The following is a 25,893-nucleotide window of genomic DNA, read 5'->3' on the forward strand; positions in this document are numbered from 1 at the left end:
TCTGCAGTGATTTTGGAGCCCAAAAAATAAAGTCTGTCACTGTTTCCACTGTTTCCCCATCTATTTGTTGTGAAGTGATGGGACCAGATGCCATGATCTTAGTTTTCTGAATGTTGAGTTTTAAGCCAACTTTTTCACTCTCTTCTTTCACTTTCATCAAGAGGCTCTTTATTTCTTCTTCGCTTTTTGCCATAAGGGTGGTGTCATCTGCATATCTGAGGTTATTGATAATTCTCCTGGCAATCTTGATTCCAGCTTGTGCTTCCTCCAGCCCAGCGTTTCTCATGATGTACTCTGCATAGAAGTTAAATAAGCAGGGTGACAATATACAGCCTTGACATACTCCTTTCGCTATTTGGAACCAGTCTGTTGTTCCATGTCCAGTTGTAACTGTTGCTTCCTGACCTGTATACAGATTTCTCAAGAGGCAAGTCAGGTGGTCTGGTATTCCCATCTGTTTAAGAATTTTCCAGAGTTTGTTGTGGTCTGCATAGTCAATGGCTTTGGCATAGTCAATAATGCAGAAGTAGATGCTTTTCTGTAACTCTCTTGCCTTTTTGACGATCCAGCGGATGTTGGCAATTTAATCTGGTTCCTCTGCCTTTTCTAAATCCAGCTTGAACATCTGGAAGTTCACGGTTCATGTACTGTTGAAGCCTGGCTTGGAGAATTTTGAGCATGTGAGATGAGTGCAATTGTGCCGTAGTGAGCATTAGTTGGCATCACCTTTCTTTGGGATTGGAATGAAAACTGATCTTTTCTAGTCCTGTGGCCACTGCTGAGTTTTCCAAATTTTCTAGCATATTGAATGCAGCACTTGCACAGCATCATCTTTTAGGATTTGAAATAGCTGAACTGGAATTCCATCACCTCCACTAGCTTTGTTCGTAGTAATGCTTCCTAAGGCCCATTTGACTTTGCATTCCAGGATGTCTGGCTCTAGGTGAGTGATCACACCATCATGATTATCTGGGTCATGAAGATCTTTTTTGTATAGTTCTTCTGTGTATTCTTGCCATCTTTTCTTAATATCTTCTGCTTCCATTAGGTCCGTACCATTTCTGTCCTTTATTGAGCCCATCTTTGCATGAAATGTTCCTTTGGTATCTCTAATTTTCTTGAAGAGGTCTCTAGTATATATGTATGTGTGTGTGTATCACATACGCACACATAATATATATTTTAAATTATTATTAAAGTGAAAATTAATACAAAAAATGCAAATGTTTAATTCTTTTTTTTTTCAAGTATCTAATTCTAATTTGAAGGGTAGAGGGGGACGAAAAAAAGAAGAAAAGCATATGGGAAAACAGTTGATTTATTTCTCAGAATCTTGACATCCAATGCTAATTTGCCTCTAGCATTAAATCCAACTTGAAAAGGCTAACAAGGCGCCTAAAAAGTGCTTGTGAGCCTCTTCTGTGTTTTGTACAGTGCCTATTTGTAAGTTTTGTGGACAGAAAACAAGAGTTGGTGTGGGGTTATTTTACTTTGTAGAACTTAAAATGCCGGTTCTCCTCTTCCTGCCATATCTCTCAGATGTAATAGGCAGGATCTCAAGATTTAGGCTCTGTGACGTGGATTTCGGGCTGAGTCTCCTCTCTCTGGCATCAGAACACCCTACCTGAGTCTTGGACGGAGTCGGCACCAATATCTCTTCAGACTTTGCCGCAGAAAACCGTGGACCGCTAGGACAAACAGCCAAAGAACACGCCCGCTGGATACCAAATCCGGGATCCGGGGGCGGGGCGAGCCTGGGCCCCGCCCCTCGGCGAAGCCAGTAACTCGGCACTGGAGCGGGAGGGGCGGGGCGAGCCCTGCAGGCGACCTTGTGATTGGCACGCAGGCTCCCGCTCCCGGTGAGGCTACCCTTATCTCTAGCCTGCTGGAGCGCTAGGCTAGTGCGGATCTACAAAGTTTGTCCGCTCTGGGGCACCGTAGTGACTTTTACGCTGGCGGAGAGGGCCCGGCTGGGCTAGGCTGGGCTGGCCGGCAGGAGCCCGGCTCAGCTTAGGAGATCCTGATGGCTGCGGTGTTTCTCGTAACGCTCTATGAGTACTCGCCGCTTTTTTACATCGCGGTGGTCTTTACCTGCTTCATCGTGACCACCGGCCTGGTGTTGGGATGGTAAGAATCCCCAGGGCTAAGGGCAAGTGGCGTCGGGGCGGACAGCCAGGGAGATGAGTAGCGGCGGGCTGCAGGGTGACTGCTGGACTGGGGCTGTAGGAGAGCCGGTGCTCAGGGCTCCCACCGGCTCAGGAGGAAAACTAGGTGGACACCGCACCCGCACCACTGCCCTGCATCATCGTCCGATCCCCGTCGCTGCGGGTATCTGGGGATGGTGCAGGATTGAGGTATTTTACTCAGCTTTGTTTCTAGGTGATAAAGTAGCCAGTAAGGGCTTGGTCTTGGTGTGAGGATAGAGAGGCTGTCCAACAGGCTTCTGTCCGGATTTGGGGCCTACTGTGTGCCCGGAGTGAGCCCGTCATCTGCGGTACAGTGCTCAGACGTGGACAGTAGACCCAGTTGTTCGTTGCTCTTCTGACATGAACTGAGCATTTGCCGTGAGATCTTCGAGTGTAATTTATAACTGAACTCTGTGCCGTTTGAGAATGTAATGATTTCTACACACATTCCACACCTTTTGAATGCTGAAACTATAAAGACATAATTTTAGAGCTGGAAGAGACCTCAGAGATAAGTTACAGTAAGGCATAAGGGCACTTCACCTATTGGAGACTAGGAGAGTAGACTGTTAGCTCATCCGTGAGCCATTCTAGCTCAGAAATTCTAAAATTTCTCTCTCGAAGAGATGCCACTGTGTCTTATAATACAGCTAGCTGAAACCATCTTACAGGCCCATCCTTTGAGAAGAGAGACAGGAGCTGGATTTTGAAGAGTGAGTATTTTGAAAAAGAAATGGAGCTAAACGTGTATAGTAGAGAACAGAAGGCATTTCAGAGATTACATGAGCAGAGGGTCGGAGGAGACATGCTAGTGAATAGAGCAGGCTGTGTAATATGAGTTTTAAAATACCCTTTGAGCATGTATATGTGATTACTTTGGGCTTCCCAGGTGGCTCAGTGGTAAGAATCCACCTGCCAGTGCAGGAAATGCAGGAGATGTGGGAGATCTGGGAGGAAGATCCCCTGGAATGGGAGATCCCCTGGTGGAAGAAATGGCAACCCACACCAGTATTCTTGCCTGAAAACTCCCATGGACAGAGGAGCTTGGGGGGCTACAGTCTGTGAGGTTACAAAGAGTCGGATACCACTGAGCAACGGAGCACGCACATGTGATTACTTTAAAGAAAGAACACAAACTCTTGTCAATTTCTGAAAATATGCCATCTTTAGGAACTAAGTAAAGTTTTTAACATTTTCACACTGCTTTCCATGCTGTCAGGAGTTGATTATAAAATTCTTTCTTGGTTGGTGGGGGAAGAATAGGACCAATTTTACACAATTTGATATTCTTGACACATCAGAATTTCTTGCTGTTGTTCATTTCAAGAAAGTTTGTAATTGGATTTAGGAAGATGTTGTCTAAGTGAGAAGTGATGTCTAAACACGAGATTTTTATTGGCTATACTGTTACTGTCTTCAAGAGTATAATTTTCCTCCATTAAGGAAAATAAGTAACCAGTTGATAATTGCATAATATCCTTAAATTTTAATTTTCAATCAGCCTAATAATTTTAAAATTAATTTTCAGTTGGCCTGATTCAACTAATTAGAGATTGTGGATGTCTATCTTTAGTAATGGGAGGAGGAAAACGAGTAAAGACCTATTGATAGTGATGGTGGTATTTGTGAGTGAAGGGTAGTTCAGAACCTCGTGCTGGGATGGTGAAGAGACAGACTTTGGAGTCAGACAGGTTCAAATCCTGGCTCTGCCAAATTTGAGATTTGGTTTGAAAAGTTAATGATTATCCAAACACTCCATTTAAGTATGACTTTTCCCTGGTGGCTCAGAGGTTAAAGTGTCTGCCTGCAATGCAGGAGACCCGGGTTCAATCCCTGGGTCGGGAAGATCCCCTGGAGAAGGAAATGGTAACCCACTCCAGTATTCTTGCCTGGAGAATCCCATGGACAGAGAAGCCTGGTAGGCTACAGTCCATGGGGTTGCAAAGAGTCGGACACAACTGCGCGGCTTCACTTTCACTTTCTTTACAAGGATGGAGGCCCAGATAGTTGTAGAACTTCGAGAAGTCTGAATTAAGCATGGCTGAGGCCACAAAACTATATAAGTGCCAGTCACTTCCATCCTGATTTGGCCGTAACAGTCATCTTAAGCTTAATCCAGCCATTCTCTCCATATGGGTTAGCTTTGCCCATGTAGATAACCTTATTATTATTATTTTAAACTAGTGTTCACAGTGAAGGTCATCTAGAGCTCCTCAAAGTAATTTTCTAATAGTACCCCCAGGCAGAAGGCAAATGCATTAATCCACTATGCTTTTTCACTGTGCTTGTCATTGTCTTTAAGCTCCCCCAATATAATTCCTATTGGTCATCTGTCTTCTCTGTCATGGTTCTTACCTCAGTACTGCTTTGCATTTCTGTCCCATTGCTTAGTTCCTTTCCCCGTCTTTTGCACTGTGTAGGAGTAGAGAAAGAACAGGAGCACCTGACTGTTGGAATCCCAGTACCAGTAGCAAAGAATAACACAACTGAAAGTACTGAATTTCTATTTAACTACATGATGGTTTCTGTGAGCTCTAATACTCAGATTTATCAAGCTCTAGCTATTTTGCCAGGCAGTGTGCAGAAAGGAGGCCAGGGTGCCATATACATCCTTAAATAGTTTCAGGTAATTCGTGACCCTGACTCTGCAGTTGTGCTCTGCTTCCTCTTGACTGCAGATTATTAAGCTATTATCCTTCTGTACTTTGCTTGGTGACTGTGGGGCAGAACCTCTAAAGACCTTTCTTCTTTGCTAGCTCACTGCTTCCATGAGGCTTTGCCAGTAGGGGAAGGGAGTAGAAGGTTAGAGGAGGACAGAAGGACTTGCTGCTTCCTGCTTGATTATTTTCCTCCTCTGTCTCACCACAGCCCTTGTGCCTCCCTCTGGCCTTAACAGTGGGTCACAGTTTATAGTTTTCTCCGCTCTTAGAACGAGCCTCATTGTTGCTGCTGCTGCTGCTGCTAAGTCACTTCAGTCGTGTCCGACTCTGTGCGACCCCATAGACTGCAGCCCGCCAGGCTCCCCGGTCCCTGGGATTCTCCAGGCAAGAACACTGGAGTGGGTTGCCATTTCCTAGCCTCATTATCGGAGAAGGCAATGGCACCCCACTCCAGTACTCCTGCCTGGAAAATCCCATGGATGGAGGAGCCTGATAGGCTGCATTCCATGGGGTCGAGAAGAGTCGGACACGACTGAGCGACTTCACTTTCACTTTTCACTTCCATGCATTGGAGAAGGAAATGGCAACCCACTCCAGTGTTCTTGCCTGGAGAATCCCAGGGACGGGGGAGCCTGGTGGGCTGCCGTCTATGGGGTCGCACAGAGTCGGACACGACTGAAGTGACTTAGCAGTAGCAGTAGCAGTAGCAGCCTCATTATACCCCTCCAAAGATTTCAGTACACCTTCCTCAGATCTGAGTCCCAGCTGCTCGGAGGTCTTTCCTCCAAATCTCTAAGCAGTAGGAATCCTCTTTGCTCTGTTCTGTGTCCTGGGAGTGATAGTTGCTTCCCACTGTAACTAATTCTGTGATACTCAGCGTCTCCCTTTTGCCTTTTCAGTTCTTCAACATCTGGCTAACAAATTTTTATATTAAATTATCTGTTAAAATGCTGATGTGGCTTTGGTTTCTTGACTAGACTGATAAATATTAATATATTGATTAAGAATTTGTTACTCAGAATGGGATCCGGGGGGAAATCCTTTAAGGATGGGATTTGGATTTGGTCATTTCTTCAGCTCCCTGCCAATGGGAAATAAGATTCTAGTAATCCATGGTATGGATTGGCATCATGATTAATCAGCTTACTGCCTTTTTTGCTTGTGATTAATGATTTCTGAAGCTAAGTGCCTTGGGGGACCAAGTGGCTGAGGTACATGACCATTATGGGAGCAGTGATACTGCAGAGACTGGGGGAAGGATGGAAAGGTTGCTCGTGGGGCCACTGGAGCACTTACAGAAAGGAAATGACATGTTCCTGTCTTTAAACACTCAGATCAAGTCTTAGTCAGAGAATCAGTTTTTATGATGCTAAAGCTCTTTACTTCATGTAGCCGCAAAGCTTCACAGTTTTAATTGTGCTGGTATTAGAATTGCATAGCCGTGCCAATGTCCTGTTTAGGACAACGACTAGGAAAGAGTCAGAGCCCTGAAACTTGCAATGGCAACATCTAAATGCACTTAGATAGAGCTGAGAATCTTGAAACCCCAGTTACTCTCTGTGTGCCTCTCTCGTTGATGGAAGCAGCTTGCTTTCCATGTCTGAGAAAACTAGCCTTCTCTTGCTTGTAGGTCCTGTAATACCTCTCCTACGGCAGCTGCTTTGCAAACAGTGTCTATACTCAAAACCTACCTCTGTAACCATTTGTCGCTAGGCCCAGATCTCTTCATGTTTCACAGAACAGGGACAAAAACCTGACCTAGTTAGAAAGAACCAAGCCTCTAAAAGAATAACAAAAGTTGGCTAGTTTGTATCCATGAGAATTTGGGAAGTATGTGTGGGAATGAAATGTAAATATATTAGGCCAAGGAGGATAGAATGTAACAATGGATCAAGTTACATTTATTGATCTGGATGTATTCTTAAAAAATTCTGACTTTTAAGTGTTAACTTGTATATGGTTGACTGAAACTTGGACTAAGAGCTGCCCTGTATACAGAGTCGGGCACGACTGAAGCGACTTAGCAGCAGCAGCAGCAGCATATTTAGAAAAGTTGAGATGCTAGAACTTTCCTGGCATAATGAAGAGGAAATCTGAAGGCTTAGGAAGATAGGAATATTGGACTGGATTTATTATGTGCCACCTGCACACCTATCCTCTTACTGCATCCTTCAGCATGGCCTAGAAGACACATTTCACAAAGGCGCTAAGGAGAGACTGGTAGCCTTAAACATCTCTGGTGCCTGTCCACTGTAGGGCTTTTATGATGTGGGAGATGCTGCCATTCGGGTGGACCTCCTGATCTGAAGTGAAGTGACAACACATAACCACAGGAGTCAACGTGGACTTCTGTCCCTTAATGGGCAGTGGAGGACAATGCAGAGAATGATTTGGCCCACAAGGATCTTTGGAAAACTCAGAAGTGGCCACAGGACTGGAAAAGGTCAGTGTTCATTCCAATCCCAAAGAAAGGCAATGCCAAAGAATGCTCAAACTACCGCACAATTGCACTCATCTCACACGCTAGTAAAGTAATGCTCAAAATTCTCCAAGCCAGGCTTCAGCAATACGTGAACCGTGAACTTCCTGATGTTCAAGCTGGTTTTAGAAAAGGCAGAGGAACCAGAGATCAAATTGCCAACATCCGCTGGCTCATGGAAAAAGCAAGAGAGTTCCAGAAAAACATCTATTTCTGCTTTATTGACTATGCCAAAGCCTTTGACTGTGTGGATCACAATAAACTGTGGAAAATTCTGAAAGAGATGGGAATACCAGACCACCGGATCTGCCTCTTGAGAAATCTGTATGCAGGTCAGGAAGCAACAGTTAGAACTGGACATGGAACAACAGACTGGTTCCAAATAGGAAAAGGAGTATGTCAAGGCTGTATATTGTCACCCTGCTTATTTAACTTCTATGCAGAGTACATCATGAGAAATGCTGGACTGGAAGAAACACAGTTGGAGTCAAGATTGCCGGGAGAAATATCAATAACCTCAGATATGCAGATGACACCACCCTTATGGCAGAAAGTGAAGAGGAACTCAAAAGCCTCTTGATGAAAGTGAAAGTGGAGAGTGAAAAAGTTGGCTTAAAGCTCAACATTCAGAAAACTAAGATCATGGCATCCGGTCTCATCACTTCATGGGAAATAGATGGGGAAACAGTGGAAGCAGTGTCAGACTTTATTTTTCTGGGCTCCAAAATCACTGCAGATGGTGACTGCAGCCATGAAATTAAAAGACGCTTCCTCCTTGGAAGGAAAGTGATGACCAACCTAGATAGCATGTTCAAAAGCAGAGACATTACTTTGCCAACAAAGGTTCATCTAGTCAAGGCTATGGTTTTTCCTGTGGTCATGTATGGATGTGAGAGTTGGACTGTGAAGAAGGCTGAACGCCGAAGAATTGATGCTTTTGAAGTGTGATATTGGAGAAGACTCTTGAGAGTCCCTTGGACTGCAAGGAGATCCAACCAGTCCATTCTGAAGGAGATCAGCCCTGGGATTTCTTTGGAGGGAATGATGCTGAAGCTGAAACTCCAGTACTTTGGCCACCTCATGCGAAGAGTTGACTCATTGGAAAAGACTCTGATGCTGGGAGGGATTGGGGGCAGGAGAAGAAGGGGACGACAGAGGATGAGATGGCTGGATGGCATCACTGACTCAATGGACGTGAGTCTGAGTGTACTCCGGGAGTTGGTGATGGACAGGGAGGCCTGGCGTGCTGCGATTCATGGGGTCGCAAAGGGTCAGACACAACTGAGCGACTGGACTGAACTGAATGGATTAGCGTATCCATAGGAATAAAATAGATAGGTGGCCTCCTAAGTCCTACATCAAGTACACAGAAGGAGAAACTCCAGGCTGGAACTAGAAACCTGACTTGTCATAGTGTCATATTGGGGAGTTATGACCTTTATGGGGAGTTATGACCTTTGGCCTACTTTTCAAATCTAAGTCAATCCATAGAGCTGGAGCCCCTGCTTGATAGTGAGGTCAGGTCCTCTTGAGGAAAGTCTCTGTCTCCTGAGTACTGCCCCAAGGGTACTGTGAGTCTTCATTTGGTCTTCTCAAAGTCTCTTGTCTCTCAGCAGCAGACACGCTATCTGTACTCTGCTTTTGATTCTGGAGCTGGGACTTTGCAAAGCTATTTCTCTTATGCTAGTTTGCTCCCTGTTAGGCTCTGCCGGTTCAGTTCAGTTGCTCAGTTGTATCCGACTCTTTGAGACCCTGTGGACTGCAGCACGCCAGGCTTCCCTGTCCATCACCAACTCTCAGAGCTTGCTCAAACTTATGTCTATCGAGTTGGTAATGCCATCCAACCATCTCATCCTAGAGTCTGAAAGGCTGGTAAGGAGGAAGGGACTTCCTGTTAACCATTTGCTTCCTTTTCCTGGTCTACATTCCTGCAGTACTGGCATCACCCTGGCCTGTGAAGCAGCAGTTTATTTTAGTTTTCAACTTTTCCTCACACCAAGAATCAGGCTTATTGCACTCCTTCAGAAATATCAGTACCAGCTGGCCAGCACTCCTACTACAGAGGTCTGGATCCAGCTCTGGGGGATTCCTGCTCCCAGCTTCTAGCTGTAGTAACCCCCACGATTCCTTTTGTTTCCTTAGCCTTAGGAAGGATAACTGCTTCTTGCTGGGATACCTTAGTGTCTCCTTCTTGCCTTGACTGTCCTCCAGTACTTGGTTAATAGTTCTTTATGTTAAATTCTTTGCTAAAATGTTGATGTGGTTTTCTGTCTCCTGCCAAGCCTGCCTGAGACACTGACCTTGACTATTTCTCATCTCACTTGTCGAATGCAGCAGGTTGTGTGTGTGTGATGAGGTTGGTGATGAGGTACATGTACAGTCGCTTCAATCATACTACCCCATGGACTGTAGCCCGCCAGGTTCCTCTGTCCATGGGATTCTTCAGGCAAGAATACTGGAGTGAGTTGCTATGCCCTCCTCCAAGGGATCTTCCCAACCCAGGGATCAAACCTGTGTCTCCTGCATTGCAGGTGGATTCTTTACCCATTGAGCCATCTCGGAAGCCCTCTTAGGAAAAGAATATAACATTATTTTGTATCTGCTTAGGGTACAAGATATGGGACACTTCTGCTGGGAATAGATTTCTTGGAACAATTTAGAAGAAAAAACTTTTAGAAATGGCATTTCAGACCTTAATAGGGTCTTAAGATAACTTATTCTAACCTTTCTTTTTACAGTTAAAGGCACAGAATTTTAGAGATTGAATCCCTTGACTCAAATTTGCTCAGAAACAACGCTCCTCCTCTCCAAGGATTTCCCCATGAAAGTTTTTTATTGATATATCCTGACCCAGCATCAGTATCCAGCTAGCCAAGTGAGGCCAATGTGCAAGATGTCACAGAAGAGAAGCGCCCTCACCCCCAGATTAACAGCTGCCTGTGCATTTTCTAACTGGCTTTAGCACTCAAGTCTGAAGGGGTGATAAATGTGTTTACTTTCGGAACTTGAAACTTTCGCCTCAGAGTAACTTTTATTCATGAGGGACTCTGTGAGACTCCAACAAGAAAAGGAGGTCAGTTCTACTGATTCAGCAGCTGACAGGAAGCTTAGGAAGTGTGTGCAGAGTAAGACAGTGGATGGGCCCTATGAAAAAGCATGGATTGAATTGGAAGTCCCCAGGTCGCCACTGTGCTGGAAGTTTAAGCAGTAAAAGTGCAGCAAACACTTTAGAAATGGGAAAAACCGGAATTATTGAAAATTCCAGGAGGATTAAGTATGAAATTGTAACAGTAAAAAGAATAGAAAATTCTCTCCCTCTCTCTTTAGAAAGTTCTCTTAATGGGAAAAAAAAAAGGAGGGGGCTGGATTTATATAAAAGAGAAAGCAGTGAATGTTAAGAAACATTTATTTAGTTAGCATTCCATTATTAAGAGTTGTCAAAATGACTTTGAATGGAAAAAGATAAAAATGCAATTTGATTGAAGAGAAAATTTGTCAGTTTTATATTTTACTATTTCTTCTAAAATCATATCAGCTATGATCTGATACCGCATATCAATGTCTTTATTGCAATTTGATTGAAAATAAAATTTGTCAGTTTTATATTTCATTATTTCTTCTAAAATCGTATCAGCCATGATTTGGTACCAGGCATCAATGTCTTTATTCAGATTTTTGACTAAAAATGTGGAAAAGACCAGATGTAAGGATGGTAGCCAGAGGCACATACATTACTGGGTCTAAATACTAGCATTTGACAGAACCAATTGTCAACACTAATTATGAATTGTTCTATAGCCAGTCTCCAGTGTTTAACCTTATTCTAAATCATTTCTGCATGTTACCTTTGAGTAATACATTAAAGATAGAAATATTGGCCCACATCAAATAAGTTTAAACTGTGGAAGTTGTGGAATTTTTGTGCAAAAAGAGCAAATTCATCATAGGTCATGTATATGAAAAGGTTGAGGATTATTCTAGGCTGAAAGCTCGACGTGTCATCAGTGTGTATGGTGATCTTAGACTACATTAAGCATAATGTTTAGGACAAGAAATGTGGTCGGGCTATGATGTCACCTGTCACACAGTGAATTCTACTCGCCTCACCCCCTGTTTTCCCCTCAAAGCATGAGGATATCAGGGGAACAGCGCTGGCTAAGTCAAATAAGGACCCAGAGCCTTGACTAAGCCCTGGCCACTCTAGCTATGCTTTACTGACTCCTCTAAGGGGGTAGGAATATGAAAATGTCTGAGACTGTAATTTAGAAGTGTAGCAGTGTTAAGCGGAGAAGGCACTGGCAACCCACTCCAGTACTCTTGCCTGGAAACTCCCAGGGATGGAGGAGCCTGGTGGCTGTAGTCCATGGGGTCGCTAAGAGTCGGACATGACTGAACGACTTTACTTTCACTTTTCACTTTAATGCATTGGAGAAGGAAATGGCAACCCACTCCAGTATTCTTGCCTGGAGAATCCCAGGGATGGGGGAGCCTGGTGGGCGCCCATCTGTGGGGTCGCACAGAGTCGGACACGACTGACGTGACTTAGCAGCAGTAGCAGCAGCAGCAGCAGTGTTAGGACATAATTTATATAAAGCAATAATGAAAAGTCAAAGAGCAAAAACATCAACCTTAAAGGAAAAGATTAATAGATTTTATGTTAAAATTAAGAACCCTGTTCATCTAAAGATACCATTATGTATGTGAAAAGGCAAGGTATAGAGGAGCTAAAGATATATACAAATAAAGGACTAATATTCATACCATATAAAGAATTTTCTATAAACAAGACAAATAAAGACAAACCAGTAGAAAAGTAGGGAAAGGATATGAAAGGGCTTTCCCCAAAGAGGATATCCAAGTAGCAATAAACAAAAAAGTGCTCCATATCATTAGTCTTCAGGAAAATATAAATTAAAACCGTAATTCAGTGCCACCATACACCTACCAGGATGGCTAATAATGTTTTGGCAAGGATATGGAGCAAGGGGGGACCTCATTCATTGCTGGTAGAGTGTAAATTTATATGTTCTATAACCATATAGAACAGTTGTTAACATTATTCACCAAAGTTGAAGCACAGACCTTTTGGTCAAGAAACTCCATTCCTAACAGAAACGTATTTGCATATATACATTGAGAACCTGTTATGAAAGTATTCATATAAGCAATATTCCTAATGGCCAAAACATGAGAACAACTTAAATGTCCATTAAAAGTAGAACGTGTAAGTAGATCATGGCATATTTTTGCAATAGAATACTATATAGCCACAACAGTGCAGTATCAGTTCAGTTCAGCTCAGTCGCTCAGTCGTGTCCGACTCTTTGCGACCCCCTGAATTGCAGCACGTCAGGCCTCCCTGTCCATCACCAACTCCCGGAGTTCACCCAGACTCATGTCCATCGAGTCAGTGATGCCATCCAGCCATCTCATCCTCTATCATCCCCTTCTCCTCCTGTCCCCAATCCCTCCCAGTAAGTATAGATACAAAAATGAATCTTCAATGTAATGTGATAAAATAAGAAATAAAAGTATACACAGCATGCTTCCACCTATATAAAAGTTCAAAAACAGGTAAACTAAATTATAGTGCTTGAAGTCAAGATAGAGAAGGAAGGGGTAGTACATGGGAGGTGACACAGGAGACTTTCTGAGGATATTGTTTGGTTCTTAACTTGAATAACAATTATTTTGTTATTCAAAAAAGTACTTGTGTACCTTTTTATAGGTATGTTATCCTTTGCAATAAAAAGGTTATGTCAGATAAAAAGGCTGAATATTGAGCAACATGTATAACAACAATTTTAAAAGACATTAAATCAAGGACTGAAAATGTAGACCTGAGATTAAGCATGAGGGAAAGAAATTAAAAATCTAGAGAAAGGAATCTCTTTTAATAATAGATGTACTTTGCCAACTGTTGATGTGATGCTGTGCCAAGCAGCCTTGGGGCATCATGCTTAAAGAGAAGCGGTATTTGCATGTCAAATTATTTGTTTCATTCTGAGGCATATAGGCACAGAGCAGATATGGTATAACCTCTAACAGTATTGATTTATGTAAAGATTTGGAGAAATATTTTTATATTAAAAGCAGATATATTATGAAATATAAAAAGCTTTTCACAAAGGAATATGCTCACAGTGGGCTGCTTCCAGATATTCCCCTAAAGCTTTGCCTTTTGGGGTTTCTGGCTCTAATACCTTAAAGGATTCTTTAATTGAAATTTTTAGGCACAGGATTATAAAATACCTGAAATACAGTACTTGAACCTACAGTAGAAATGAACATGATGAGATCTAAATGCTCGCTTTTACTGCTGGTAATGTAGTTATAGTCAGGCAGTGTGGGTAAAGAAAAAAAATGGTGGGATGAGTTAGGGAGAATTAAATAATGAGGAAGGAGCCAGAATTATTGCAAAATTCAGACTTAAATTGAAGAAAATAGGGAAAACCGCTAGACCATTTAGGTATGACCTAAGTCAAATCCCTTATGATTATACAGTGGAAGTGACAAATAGATTCAAGGAATTAGATCCGATAGACAGAGTGCCTGAAGAACTATAGATGGAACAGGAGGCGGTGATCAAAACCATCCCCCAAGAAAAAGAAATACAAAAAGGCAAAATGGTTGTCTGAGGAGGCCTTACAAATAGCTGAGAAAAGCAGAGAAGCTAAAGGCAAAGGAGAAAAGGAAAGATATACGCATTTGAATGCAGAGTTCCAAAGAATAGCAAGGAGAGATAAGAAAGCCTTCCTAAGTGATTGATGCAAAGAAATAGAGGAAAATAGAATAGGAAAGACTAGAGATCTCTTCAAGAAAATTAGAGATACCAAGAGAACATTTCATGCAAAATGGGCAAAATAAAGGACAGAAATGGTATGGACCTAACAGAAGCAGAAGATATTAAGAAGAGGTGGCAAGAATATACAGAACTATACAAAAGAGATCTTAATGACCCAGATAACCACAATGGTGTGATTACTCACCTAGAGCCAGACATCCTGGAGTGTGAAGTCAAGTGGGCCTTAGGAACTGGATGTGGAACAATGGACTGGTTCCAAAGGAAAGGAGTATGTCAAGGCTGTATATTGTCCCCCTGCTTATTTTAACTTATATACAGAGTACATCATGAGAAACACTGGGCTGGATGAAGCACAAGCTGGAATCAAGATTGCCGGAAGAAATATCAATAACCTCAGATATGCAGATGATACCACTCTTATGGCAGAAAGCGAAGAAGAACTTGATGAAAGTAAAGAGGAGAGTGAAAAAGCTGGGTAAAACTCAACATTCAAAAGACCAAGATCGTGGCATCTGGTTTCATCACTTTATGGCAAATAAATGGGGAAATAGTGGAAACAGTGATAGACTTTATTTTCTTGGGTTCCAGAATCACTGCAGATGGTGACTACAGCCATGAAATTAAAAGACACTTACTCCTTGGAAGAAAAGCTAGGACCAACCTAGAGAGGATATTAAAAAGCAGAGACGTTACTTTGCTGACAAAGTCTTCTAGTTAAAGCTATGATTTTTCCAGTAGTCATTTATGGATGTGAGAGTTGAACCGTAAAGAAAACTGAGCACCAAAGAATTGATGCTTTTGAACTGTGGTGTTGGAGAAGACTCTTGAGAATCCCTTGGACTGCAAGGAGATTTAACCAGTCCATCCTAAAGGAAATTAGTCCTGAATATTCAGTGGAAGGACTGATGGGAAGCTGAAGCACCAATACTCTGGCCACCTGGCAAAGAACTGATTCATTTGAAAAGACCCTGATGCGGGGAAAGATTGAAGGCAGGAGAAGAAGGATGACAGAGGATAAGAGATGGTTGGATGGCATCACGGACTCAATGGACATGAGTTTGAGCAAGCTCTGGGAGTTGGTGATGGACGGAAGCCTGGCATGCTGCAATCTGTGGGGTCACGACTGAGTGACTAAACTGTAGAGTGGTTTTTTCTCTGCTTTTTTTCACTCTATAGGATGTAGGTAAGAAAGAGAAGGTGTTTTGACTGTCACAGGAAGATTATATCTTGTGTCCTACCACTGCATATGCCTGACTTGACCTCTAAAGGGCATTGGGGCAACAATGAGCAGTGAAGTCAAAAGCTGTGGGGTAACTGATTCTGAGGATCAAAGAGAAGTTACTGGATTTGTGTTTTCTCTCTGCCAACCCATAAGTCCACTCCATCATCAAGATTACTGTTGCAAGCACTTCCATAATGCCAAGCCCTGTTATAAACATTTGCAGGTGGTGAAACAGTTACATAGAATTGGAGTGATTGCTTAAGGACACATGGCTGTTAAATATCTTGTTCCTGACTTTAGGAGGAAAGCAGTTTTTAATTAAGTACGATGTTAGCTATACTTTATTTTTATTACCACCCTTTATCAGGTTAAGTTCTTTTTCCACATTTCTAGTTTCCTGATGGTATTTACTGGACTAGACATTGGGTTTTAGCAAACACTTTTTCTGCGTGTATTGAGTGTATTTTCTGTATTGAGAAGATTGTATGGTTTTCCTTTTTTGGTTTGTTAATATGGTGTATAATATTACATTTCTAATGTAATGTTAAGCCAGCCTTGCATTCTTGAGATAAACCTTGCATTCTTGAATATTAACCTTCTTATATACTGTTGGATTTAATTTGCTAAAATTTTGTTAAGGATTTTGTATTTATGTTCCTGAGAGATATTTGTTTATTGTTTTCTTGTTTTGTCTCTTCCCTTCCTCTGCAGACTTCAGTTACGTGTATATTAGATTGCTTGAACTTGTCCCTCAGCTCGCTGATGTTTTGGTTTTTTGTTCAGCCTTTTTTCCTTTGTGTTTCATATTGGATACCTTCTGTTGCTATATCTTCAAATTTACTAATCTTTTGTCCTGTGATATCTGTTGTTGTTGTTTAGTCGCAGGGCTGTGTCTGACTCTTGTGACCCCAGGGACTGTAGGCTGCCAGGCTCCTCTGTCCAGGGCATTTCCCAGGCAAGAATACTGGAGTGGGTTGCCATTTCCTTCTCTCGGTATCTTCCTGAACCAGGGATCGAACCCATGTCTTTTGCATTGGCAGGTGGATTCTTTACCACCGAGCCACCTGGGGTGTTTACCGCTAATCCTATCCAGTGCATTTTTCATTTTCAGAGATGGATTGGAGTCTTTTCTGTATCATCCTTGACTCTATACTGTAGCACAATCTTTACTTATTTTCTTGACACATGGAGTATGGTTATAACAATTATTTTGATACCCTTGTCTACTCATCTGAATATCTATCCCATTCCTGGGATCTATTAATACTAATCCCAGTATCTATCCCATCCTTGGGATCTATTCATTAGTTTCTCTGCTCATTCTGGGTCATATTTTCCTGCTTCTTTGCATGCCTGTGAAGTTTTATTACATGCTAAACATTGTGAATTTTACCTTAGTGGGTGTTGGATATTTTGTATTCATATAAATATTCTTGAACTTTGTTTTGGGATTTAGTTAACTTACCTGGAATGCTTTGATCTGTTAGAGACTTGCTTTTTAGCTCTTTAAGGCAGAAATAGAACAGCCTTATCCAACATTCTATAAAATTAAAATCATCTGGAGTGAAATTTTATTCCATTTGTTAATTTTACTGGCTTTCTCTTAGCATTATAGTTATGATTTTGAAATTTTAGTTTGCAGCCTGGATTTTAGTGGAAGTCCCCTGTCCCCTTCCTTTGTCCTCATCCTTGCTGTTTAACCAGATTCCTAGACCCCCTCAGGAAGGACTAGGTCTTACAATGACAATTCTGTTCTATATTGATATTGCCCTAACCCAATTCCTGGATTCAAGGTGTGAACCTGGCTCTGGCCTTTGTCTTGAGTGGACAACCTGTAAGGCCCTCTATTTGTGAGAAGGCTTAGTTGCCACTGCCTGCTGCCAGACTCAGAACATATCAAACCATGGTATCAGTCTTACTCATTACTTTATTACTTTTTTCTTTTCAGATCCATAAAGATCCAACTTTTAACTCAGCTATGATTTTTTTTTAATTAAAACTTATTAATTAACATTTTCAAACATACAGAAAACTTAAAAGAATACATAGTGAACACACATATACCCATCACTTAGGTTCTACAATCAACATTTTATTATAATGTCTTTATTACATATGTATCTATCCGTCTATTCCTCTATCTACCCATCAGTTCATGTTAATTTCTTGAAACTTCAAAGTAAGTTTGTAGTCTTCATCTATAAGTATTAAAGCATTGCATATTGCTGTCTAGAGTTAAATATTTGTTTTTGTTTGTAGTTCTTTTATTTTCTTTTGCAGTAATATTTATATACAGTGAAATGTACAAATCTTAAATGTTGTCAAACATATGTATGCAACTCAAACCTCAACCAAGATATATGACATTACCATCACCAGATAAAGTTTGCTCACACCCTTTCCCAGTCAGTTCATACTCCTACCCCCTAGAAGAAGGCATTGTTCTGTTCTTTATTTCTACCATAAATTAGTTTTTCCTACTGTAGGCTTTCCTATTATGGAATCATAGAGCATGCACTTTTTTATGTAAGGCTTCTCCAGCACAGTATGTTGTTTTTGAGAATTATCCACATGGTTGTTTCCTTTTCATTGTTGCGTGGTAGTATTGCTTTGTTTAAACAGTGACTAAACCACTATTTGTTTACTCATTTCAGTGGGCTCCTTTTGATTTGTCTTTTTCTTAATCAGTCACTGCTACGTGTTTGGAGAGAAAACAGTGTACTAAAGTAACTGTGCTATCTTAAACTAAAGTCCCCTGGTTTAACTAATGTGTTTTCATTTTTAGTTATTTTGTTTAAACTGAGTTAACTTATCTTATTTCTACCATTATAAGGAATTGAATTTATGCATTCCATTTTCCCTCTAAGTTTGTTCTTTATCACACTTTTACATGAAATTTAAAAGTAGAGAATATGTTATATTAATGAAGGGCTATATTTAGTGTTTAAAATTCTTTTGTCCCTTAAATAATATCAAATAGTCTACATATTAAATATATATTTACTTTTTATATCATTTAGAAGTTCAGTAATTCTATCATGTTTTTGCTATTGTATTAGGCACATTTTGGTTATAATCATGGAACTCCTTTGTAATCAACAATAATTAACAATAGAAATCTTTGTTTTCAAGAGTATGTTGATTCAGCCAGGTGAACAATATATTCCAATTCTATGGGATATCTAATCTCTCTTAATTTTGGATTACTTCTTTAATATAATGTAAATTTTCTGATACTTAGGTTAAAAGGAGTAACTAATAAAAAACAAAATACTTTACATATGACAGAAAGTTTCAGTATTTGTTAAAGTTATGCTTTATTTTGTTTTTACCTTTCTTCAGGTTTGGTTGGGATGTTCCAGTAATTCTGAGAAATTCAGAAGAGACCCAGTTCAACACAAGAGTTTTCAAAAAGCAAATGAGACAAGTCAAGAATCCTTTTGGCTTAGAGATCACCAATCCATCTTCAGCTTCAATTACAAGTTGGTGGCTATTTTCCAAAGATTTCTCTCTCTTTCTATGACCCTTTCTTAGCCCCTTAATTTTCTTTCTCTATTGCTTTCTCTTCCTCAGACCCAGCAAACATTTGTTGAGCACCTCTTCTGTTCTAGGAGCTATGCTGCATACCTGAGACACGATGACTAGTAATTCACAAATCTTGCTCGTAAGGAGCTTATCAACTAGTAAATAAAAGCATTTATATGAGAAGAATAAAGTGTCACAGGAGTTAATAAGAGAAGTCTTATTAGGATGCTATGCCATTTTCATTGGTCTTCAGCGTAGAGAGAAAAGCAAAGCAATGTAGTAGAAGTAGAGCTAATTAACGTTGCTACCCTCCTGAAGAACAACCATCATTTCATCTGAAATTCTGGTATTTTGATATTAAATGGTAACAATACATGGTAGTTGTTTGTTTCTGTACTTGGGAAGTTAAGTTGTCTGCAAGATTATCTAGGAAAGTGAAGTGAAGTAGCTCAGTTATGTCTGACTCCTTGCGACCCCCGTGGGCTATAGCCTACCAGGCTCTTCCATCCATGGGATTCTTCAGGCAAGGATACTGGAGTGGGTTGTCATTTCCTTCTCCAGGCATCTTCCCGACCCAGGGATTGAACCCAGGTCTCCCGCATTGCAGGCAGATGCTTTACCATCTGAGCCACCAGGGAAGCCCATTATCTAGGAAACACTGGAGTAAAAGAAAGAAAGGGTTAAGTTTCGGGAGGTGTATGCAGGAAAAGCTTCATAAAGAGAAATGTTCTGTCTGTCTCTTATTTTTCTTTTCTTCCCCTACCCACTCTTTCTTTTTTTTTTTTTAAGAGTAGAGTCTTGAGATAAGTAGGTGTTTATTTGGGAGGTTGGAAGAACTTCTAGGTAGCAGGAGAAGCATGAGCGTAGCACTGAGATATAAACAGAAAAATACGTTAGAGAATCAGTAAGTAGTTTGTTGGGCTTCCCTGGTGGCTCAGATGGTAAAGAATCTGCCTGCAGTGCGGGCAACCTGGGTTCAATCCCTGGGTTGGGAAGATCCCCTGGAGAAGAGAATGGCAACCCACTCCAGTATTCTTGCCTGGAGAATTCCATGGACAGAGGAGCCTGGCTGGCTACAGTCCATGGAGTCACAAAGAGTTGGTAGTATATACAGATATTATGATATGACTCAATTCTTTTTTAAGACTCATAGTACTTCATTATAAAGTGTTCCATATTTTATTCATTTAATCTCTTTTGATATTTGTGTGGCTTTCAGCATTTTGATATAACCAGAGCTCTAAACATACATCTTTTCACATTTTTGCTAATAATATATTAAGAAATTCTTTTCTAGATTCTGTTTTTTCTTTTTTCTACTTTTTTTTAATATGCCTTTTCTGTTTTTTCTTCTCCTATCTACTTGCAGATTTTTTATCTTGTTTCATGTAGTGTGGTTCTTGGGTGAAACAGAGGAAAGTATGTGTGATTTTAATATATGTATGTAATTTGTATTAATGGAATGTTTTTCTTCAGCTACTTAATAGCTAGTTGAAAAACAGAGCTAATTGAATTTTCTATTCTTGAATTAATACCTGTAATGTTTGCAATTATATAAAAATTTGAAATCAAATTCTGTTCCAATTACCTATGTGAAATTCCTACCAATTAAGATTTTTGCTTAACATTGCTGCTACTGTACATATTCAGAATCTGAGCCTCTGTGTACATACTACTAAATTGAGAAGAAAAGTGAAAAACTCAGTCAGTTTTTGATGTCCTCTAGAGCATCTGCTTCTGTCTATGTAGCTCCTTCCCCAAGGAGATCACCCTTTAAGAAGTAGGTAATACATCAATAAAAATTCCTATTTGTAAACAACAGAAATGATTCCAATAAAAGGACATTGAATAGTTTACAGAATTGCCAGTAGGTTTGGAGAGCCAGAATCAGATACCAAAGCTGTTCAGTCAGGAACAAGGACCAAAACCACGCCCTTTTGCTCTGGTAAGTACGCCATGGCCACTGAGCACGAGACGTTGCAGCTTGCAGTGTCAACAGTATGAGAAGTGAATGTTGCTGCCCTTGAACTTGATATTGCTACAACTGCCATAGGCAAGGGGAAAAAAGTCATACAGCTGGCATACAGTCCTATGTAAGTGTTAATAGGTAAAACTACATAAGATAATTGTATGTGCATAAAGCAATTACTCTCCAATAAAAAAATTTTAATTTAGAAAAGATAATTGTATGTTCACTTATAACATATATCTACATAATCAGGTTTACTTAAATTATAATATCTTTTATTATGCTGAAAGCAAATGAGTGAGGGCATCACTGTCAACCCCTCCATGTTTTGGAATCTCCACTCTTTCCTCATATTTTGCATATTACATGGGACATTGACTGGATGACAAGAGTATATTAGTGTTGTCACTGAGAATGTTCATATTAATACAGCTCAATTTCTTTTTAATGTTTTTTCTATTCTACTGATCATCTTGTGGCCCCCATGGTTGTATACCTGCACTTTGGGAGACAGCTCTATTAGTTCTTGTAGTGAGGATTATATATGCTGTTAGAGCAGTAGGTTATCAATAGTGAACTGTATTTCAGTCTTTTAAATCTGTGTGGGCAGTCTTGAAGTCACCAAAAAAATATTATAACTTCCAAGGCTAAGTATGAAATAATGTAACAGAATTTACTGAGAGCGCTTCAAAACTGTGTAGACATTGAAGTTTTTATATCTTTTGTTTCAGAGACCATTTCCTTCATTTATAGACACATACCCTTTAATGAGTCCCTTTAACTGCCATCAGCCTGGCCAGCATCCAAAAGGAAGCTTTTGTTACTCACTGTGTATAATTGTAATAGAAATTACATTAGGTAATTTTCTTCTCTTTGTCTCGTTTGTTTTCTACAGCTGGCATAACTTTGACAACAGATTGCCTTGAAGATAGCCTCCTTACATGCTACTGGGGGTGCAGTGTTCAAAAATTATATGAAGCTCTGCAGAAGCACTTTTATTGCTTCCGGATAAGCACTCCACGAGCATTAGAAGATGCTCTGTATAGTGAATATCTCTATCAAGAGCAGTATTTGTATCCTTTTATTTGATACATCCATTAGCACATGAAAATTTTAGACTTAAGACTTTCTATGAATAAAATTGCGTTCCTAAGTTATTATTTACTCCTTTTGGTATATTGTTGTATTCTTTGCTTATAGTGGCAATTTACCTTTACATCTTCAAAAAGTATTAAAAAGGACAGCAAAGAAGAAATATATTGCCAGTTACCAAGAGATACTAAAATTGAAGACTTTGGCACAGTGCCGAGATCTCGCTATCCTTTGGTAGCGCTATTGACCCTAGCCGATAAGGATGACCGAGAAATTTATGACATTGTAAGTAATTTTAAAATTCTGGAAGCATTACTTTTAAGTGATTTGATTGATGGGTTTTAATTATTTGGTGAGATAGAAAAAGATTTATTTTAATTTCTGCGGCCTGGACACATTTTTCTTGGAAAATGAATGTATGGGAAGTACTCCTGTAAGAGTTTTTTTATATGTATTGCTTCTTCAGAGTGTGATTTGTGGTTTCCCATATGGGTTGCAGGAATATGATTATATTTAGAAAATAAAAGACAGAGTTGAATTATGTTAATTTCCTCATTCTGTATTCTGTGGTATTTGCCACATAGAAGAAGGCTGTTAGGGAGCATGTTTATTCCTGGCATTTTTAGCACCAGATAAATAAATATTGTAATGATCTGAAGTGCTCAATTTTAAGACAGTGTCCACTCTTTTCTTTGCATGCTTGCAGTCATCTTGTTTCCATCACAGCCCCTGTTGCACCTACATCTTATATGTCTTTGGTCCCTATATTTTCAGTAATTATTGTAATCTTCTTTCTTCATTATGTGCTATTTCTTTAGTCCAGTAGTTTATCCCAATTAGGAAGATAAAAGCATGTTAGAGATCTAAAAGGCCCTGAGCCTGACATTCCTCTAAGTACAGTAGAAGCTTGTGCATGAAAATAAACTTCTGGTAAAATCTTATCATGATGAGAATGCCTTTATAACCAATTTGCTACTTTTCAGAAGTGCTTGAAATAGATATATTGATTAATACAGATATGGTAACATTTTTATGACACTTTAACATACAAAGTACATTTGCCACCAGTAACTTTATTCCTTCCAACAACCTTGTATGTTAGGGCAAATATCCTTCTTATAAACACTGAGAGTTTGAAGAAAAATCCCAGCCATTCACGAAATAAGAGATGGAACCAGGGCTTGATTTTGAGCCTTTGTAGTCCTGTGCCAGCATCCTTTGTTTTTAACAGGATTATCTCCATGAAACAAGCATGCATTGAGTTTTGGAAGGTGCAGACCCTAATTGGGAGATGTAGACGCTGCTCAGTGTAGTTATGCCTCTGTAGTTTTTTTTGAAGGAGGATGTTAATTTGAAGTTCCACTGAGCTGAAGTCAGTTTGTTTTTTCCAAATAAAAGTCATACTAACTTTTTGTTTATTTCCAGGACCTAACAGTACCTAGAACTCAATGGGTACTCAGTAAATTTGTTAAGTGGAAAAAAAAAAGTCATACCAATCAATGTTAGCAAGCCACTTACAGCCCCACAGCTAAGCTCCTGGGTAGTCTACAGGAGAGCTCTTGTCTCTGTTTTCCTTCGTGCTCCTGTGGCCCTCCTGTCTTTTCCACCGAAGGAAATAAGATTTGCTGAGTTGGGCGCTTCGTATTTCCAGCCTTTCCGTCCTTTACCCCGCCTACCTGGGCAAGATAGCCCTTCTCTCTCCACCATGTCCCCCCACCCCCCATCTCTTCTAGGTTAAGGTTAAGTCACTTCAGTCGTGTTCGACTCTGTGTGACCCCATAGACGGCAGCCCATCAGGCTCCCCCGTCCCTGGAATTCTCCAGGCAAGAACACGAGTGGGTTGCCATTTCCTTCTCCAATGCATGAAAGTGAAAAGTGAAAGTGAAGTCGCTCAGTCATGTCCGACTCTTTGCGACACCATGGACTGCAGCCTTCCAGGCTCCTCCATCCATGGGATTTTCCAGGCAAGAGTAACCAAAAGGTCTTTATAATTTGGCAGCAACTGAAAGCTACTACAGGTTTTAGAGAGTAGTTTTTTAAAAGTTGAGAAAATATAGAGGCAGGGGTCTCTTGAATAATCTGGATGCAGAATCACTGAACTATGAAGGTGTGTAAAGATATGAGGCCCGATTTCAGTCGAAACAGAAAGGGTCACACCTGTCACCTTCTTCTCAGCCTCCCCTGTGGTTCCTTTCCCCCTCACTGCTGCTGCTCTTTGTCAGCTTGAATTCTCAGACTCTTCCTTATTTTCTAGCTTTCCTCCTCCATCTAAACAGAGGAGTGTGTGTGTGTGTGGTAAAATACATATAACATAAAACTGACCATTTCAACCACTTTAAAGTTCAGTGGCATTGTAAATGGGGAAAGATTTGCTCTCGCACCCCTGATCCAACTGGAGTGAAGTCTCCTGGCCCAGTAGTGCTTGGGGGAGGCTTATTCCCACAGGGCAGCTGGGTACCTGGCTCTACAGGTCAGCCATCCTATTCTCTCTTTCTTTGTACTGGGTCCTTCTCTGGGTCTTCTGTTCTTATCAGCCCGCTCCCTCCTTTCCTTCCTGTTAATCCTAGCTTCTCCATCTCTCAGATAGGGCCTAATACCGGAACGAAAGTCTATTAGTGTATTTTGTAGTCATGTTCTGTTAATTTTAAAAGCAAACTGGGCATTTGGTTTTTCAATATTTTATCTGGAGTCAGAGATTCTAAATCTAAAAAAATAAAATTAAACTCTCTCATTCCTATTGTAACTCTTATTGTAAATTACATTCAGATCCTATAGTTAGGAACTAGTTCGTTATTTTAGCTAGATAAGGAAAGTGAAGACTGTCATTGCAAGATTTGGACTTAAATTTTTTTTCACTTTTACTAAATTATGCTAGTTTCTGTTTTGTATTACTCAAATAATGTATGTTTGTGGAAGGAAATAGAAAATCTAGAAAGGCCAAAAGGGAAAAAAGGAAAATCACTGGTATTCTGTCACACAAAGACAGTAACTATATTTGTCTATATCTTTCTAGACCTTTATATATGTAATTTCGAGACAAAAATGGGATCAAATTGTCCATTTTATTTTGGGGGTCAGCTTTCATTTAATAATATGTTTTGTACATTTTTCCATATCAAAGGTATATCTACAACTACCTATATATTCATAACTAGCATGATAGTAGCTTCAGAGGCTTTTGATGTTAAATTAAATGGCAGGATTGTTAGTAATAGGTGATAGCATTACTGTCTTCTACCAAAATACAATCCTGTTATTTTGATATAATATTAAAAGTCTCTAAAGTCATTGCCAAATTAATATATCCTTATGAGGCTATAAAAAATATTGTATGTTTACAGCCATTGTTTTTTAAACTTTATATGCATATAATTTCAGAAACTCACCAAAATAAAAATGTAAAAGAACACCCATATACCCTTGACCCAGATCTAATTGTTGACATTTGCCCCATTTTCATTATTTGCCCATATGTATATGTATATATGGGCTTCCGTGGTGGCTCAGTGGTAAAGCATCCACCTACCAATGCAGGAGATGCAGGTTTGATCCCTGGGTTGGGAACATCTGCTGGAGAAGGAAATGGCAACCCACTCTAATATTCTTGCCTGGGAAGTCCCATGATCAGAGGAGCCTGATGGGCTAGAGTCCATAAGGTTGCAGAATAGTCAGACATGACTTGGTGGCTAAAAACAACAACAAACAACATGCATGTGTATGTATATATATATTTTAATGAATTGAGAATAAGTTGTATACATGATGATTCTTTACATCCAAGTACTTCAGTGTGTATTTCGTAATAATAATAGGTGTCTTCTCTTAAGTAACTATGATGTAGTTATCTACTTTATAAATCTAACATTGGTACAATATTTTATCCAATCTATTACCTGCATTCCAATTTGTCAGCCTAACAGTATTGTTTACAACATGTCTTTTCCCTCCAGAACAT

General features: G+C 40.1%; 1 protein-coding gene across 2 annotated transcripts in view; it reads left to right on the forward strand.

Annotated features, from left to right (window-relative positions):
* Window positions 1–1,866: 1,866 nt before the first annotated feature.
* The window catches only part of CGRRF1 (cell growth regulator with ring finger domain 1), a 28,212-nt gene continuing 4,185 nt past the window's right edge, over window positions 1,867–25,893 (forward strand). Inside the window, exons 1-5 of one of the 2 annotated variants that reach the window (XM_027554159.1) lie at window positions 2,046–2,127; window positions 10,064–10,398; window positions 18,695–18,834; window positions 21,742–21,919; window positions 22,076–22,223. In XM_027554159.1, the coding sequence (XP_027409960.1) occupies window positions 18,771–18,834; window positions 21,742–21,919; window positions 22,076–22,223 (390 nt within the window). In that variant the 5' untranslated portion in view covers window positions 2,046–2,127; window positions 10,064–10,398; window positions 18,695–18,770. Of the gene's footprint in view, window positions 2,128–10,063; window positions 10,399–18,694; window positions 18,835–21,741; window positions 21,920–22,075; window positions 22,224–25,893 lie in introns of both variants that reach the window. The other variant, XM_027554157.1, reaches the window with a different exon arrangement.

Source organism: Bos indicus x Bos taurus, chromosome 10, assembly GCF_003369695.1.
Source record: "Bos indicus x Bos taurus breed Angus x Brahman F1 hybrid chromosome 10, Bos_hybrid_MaternalHap_v2.0, whole genome shotgun sequence".
NCBI classification, from domain to species: domain Eukaryota; kingdom Metazoa; phylum Chordata; class Mammalia; order Artiodactyla; family Bovidae; genus Bos; species Bos indicus x Bos taurus.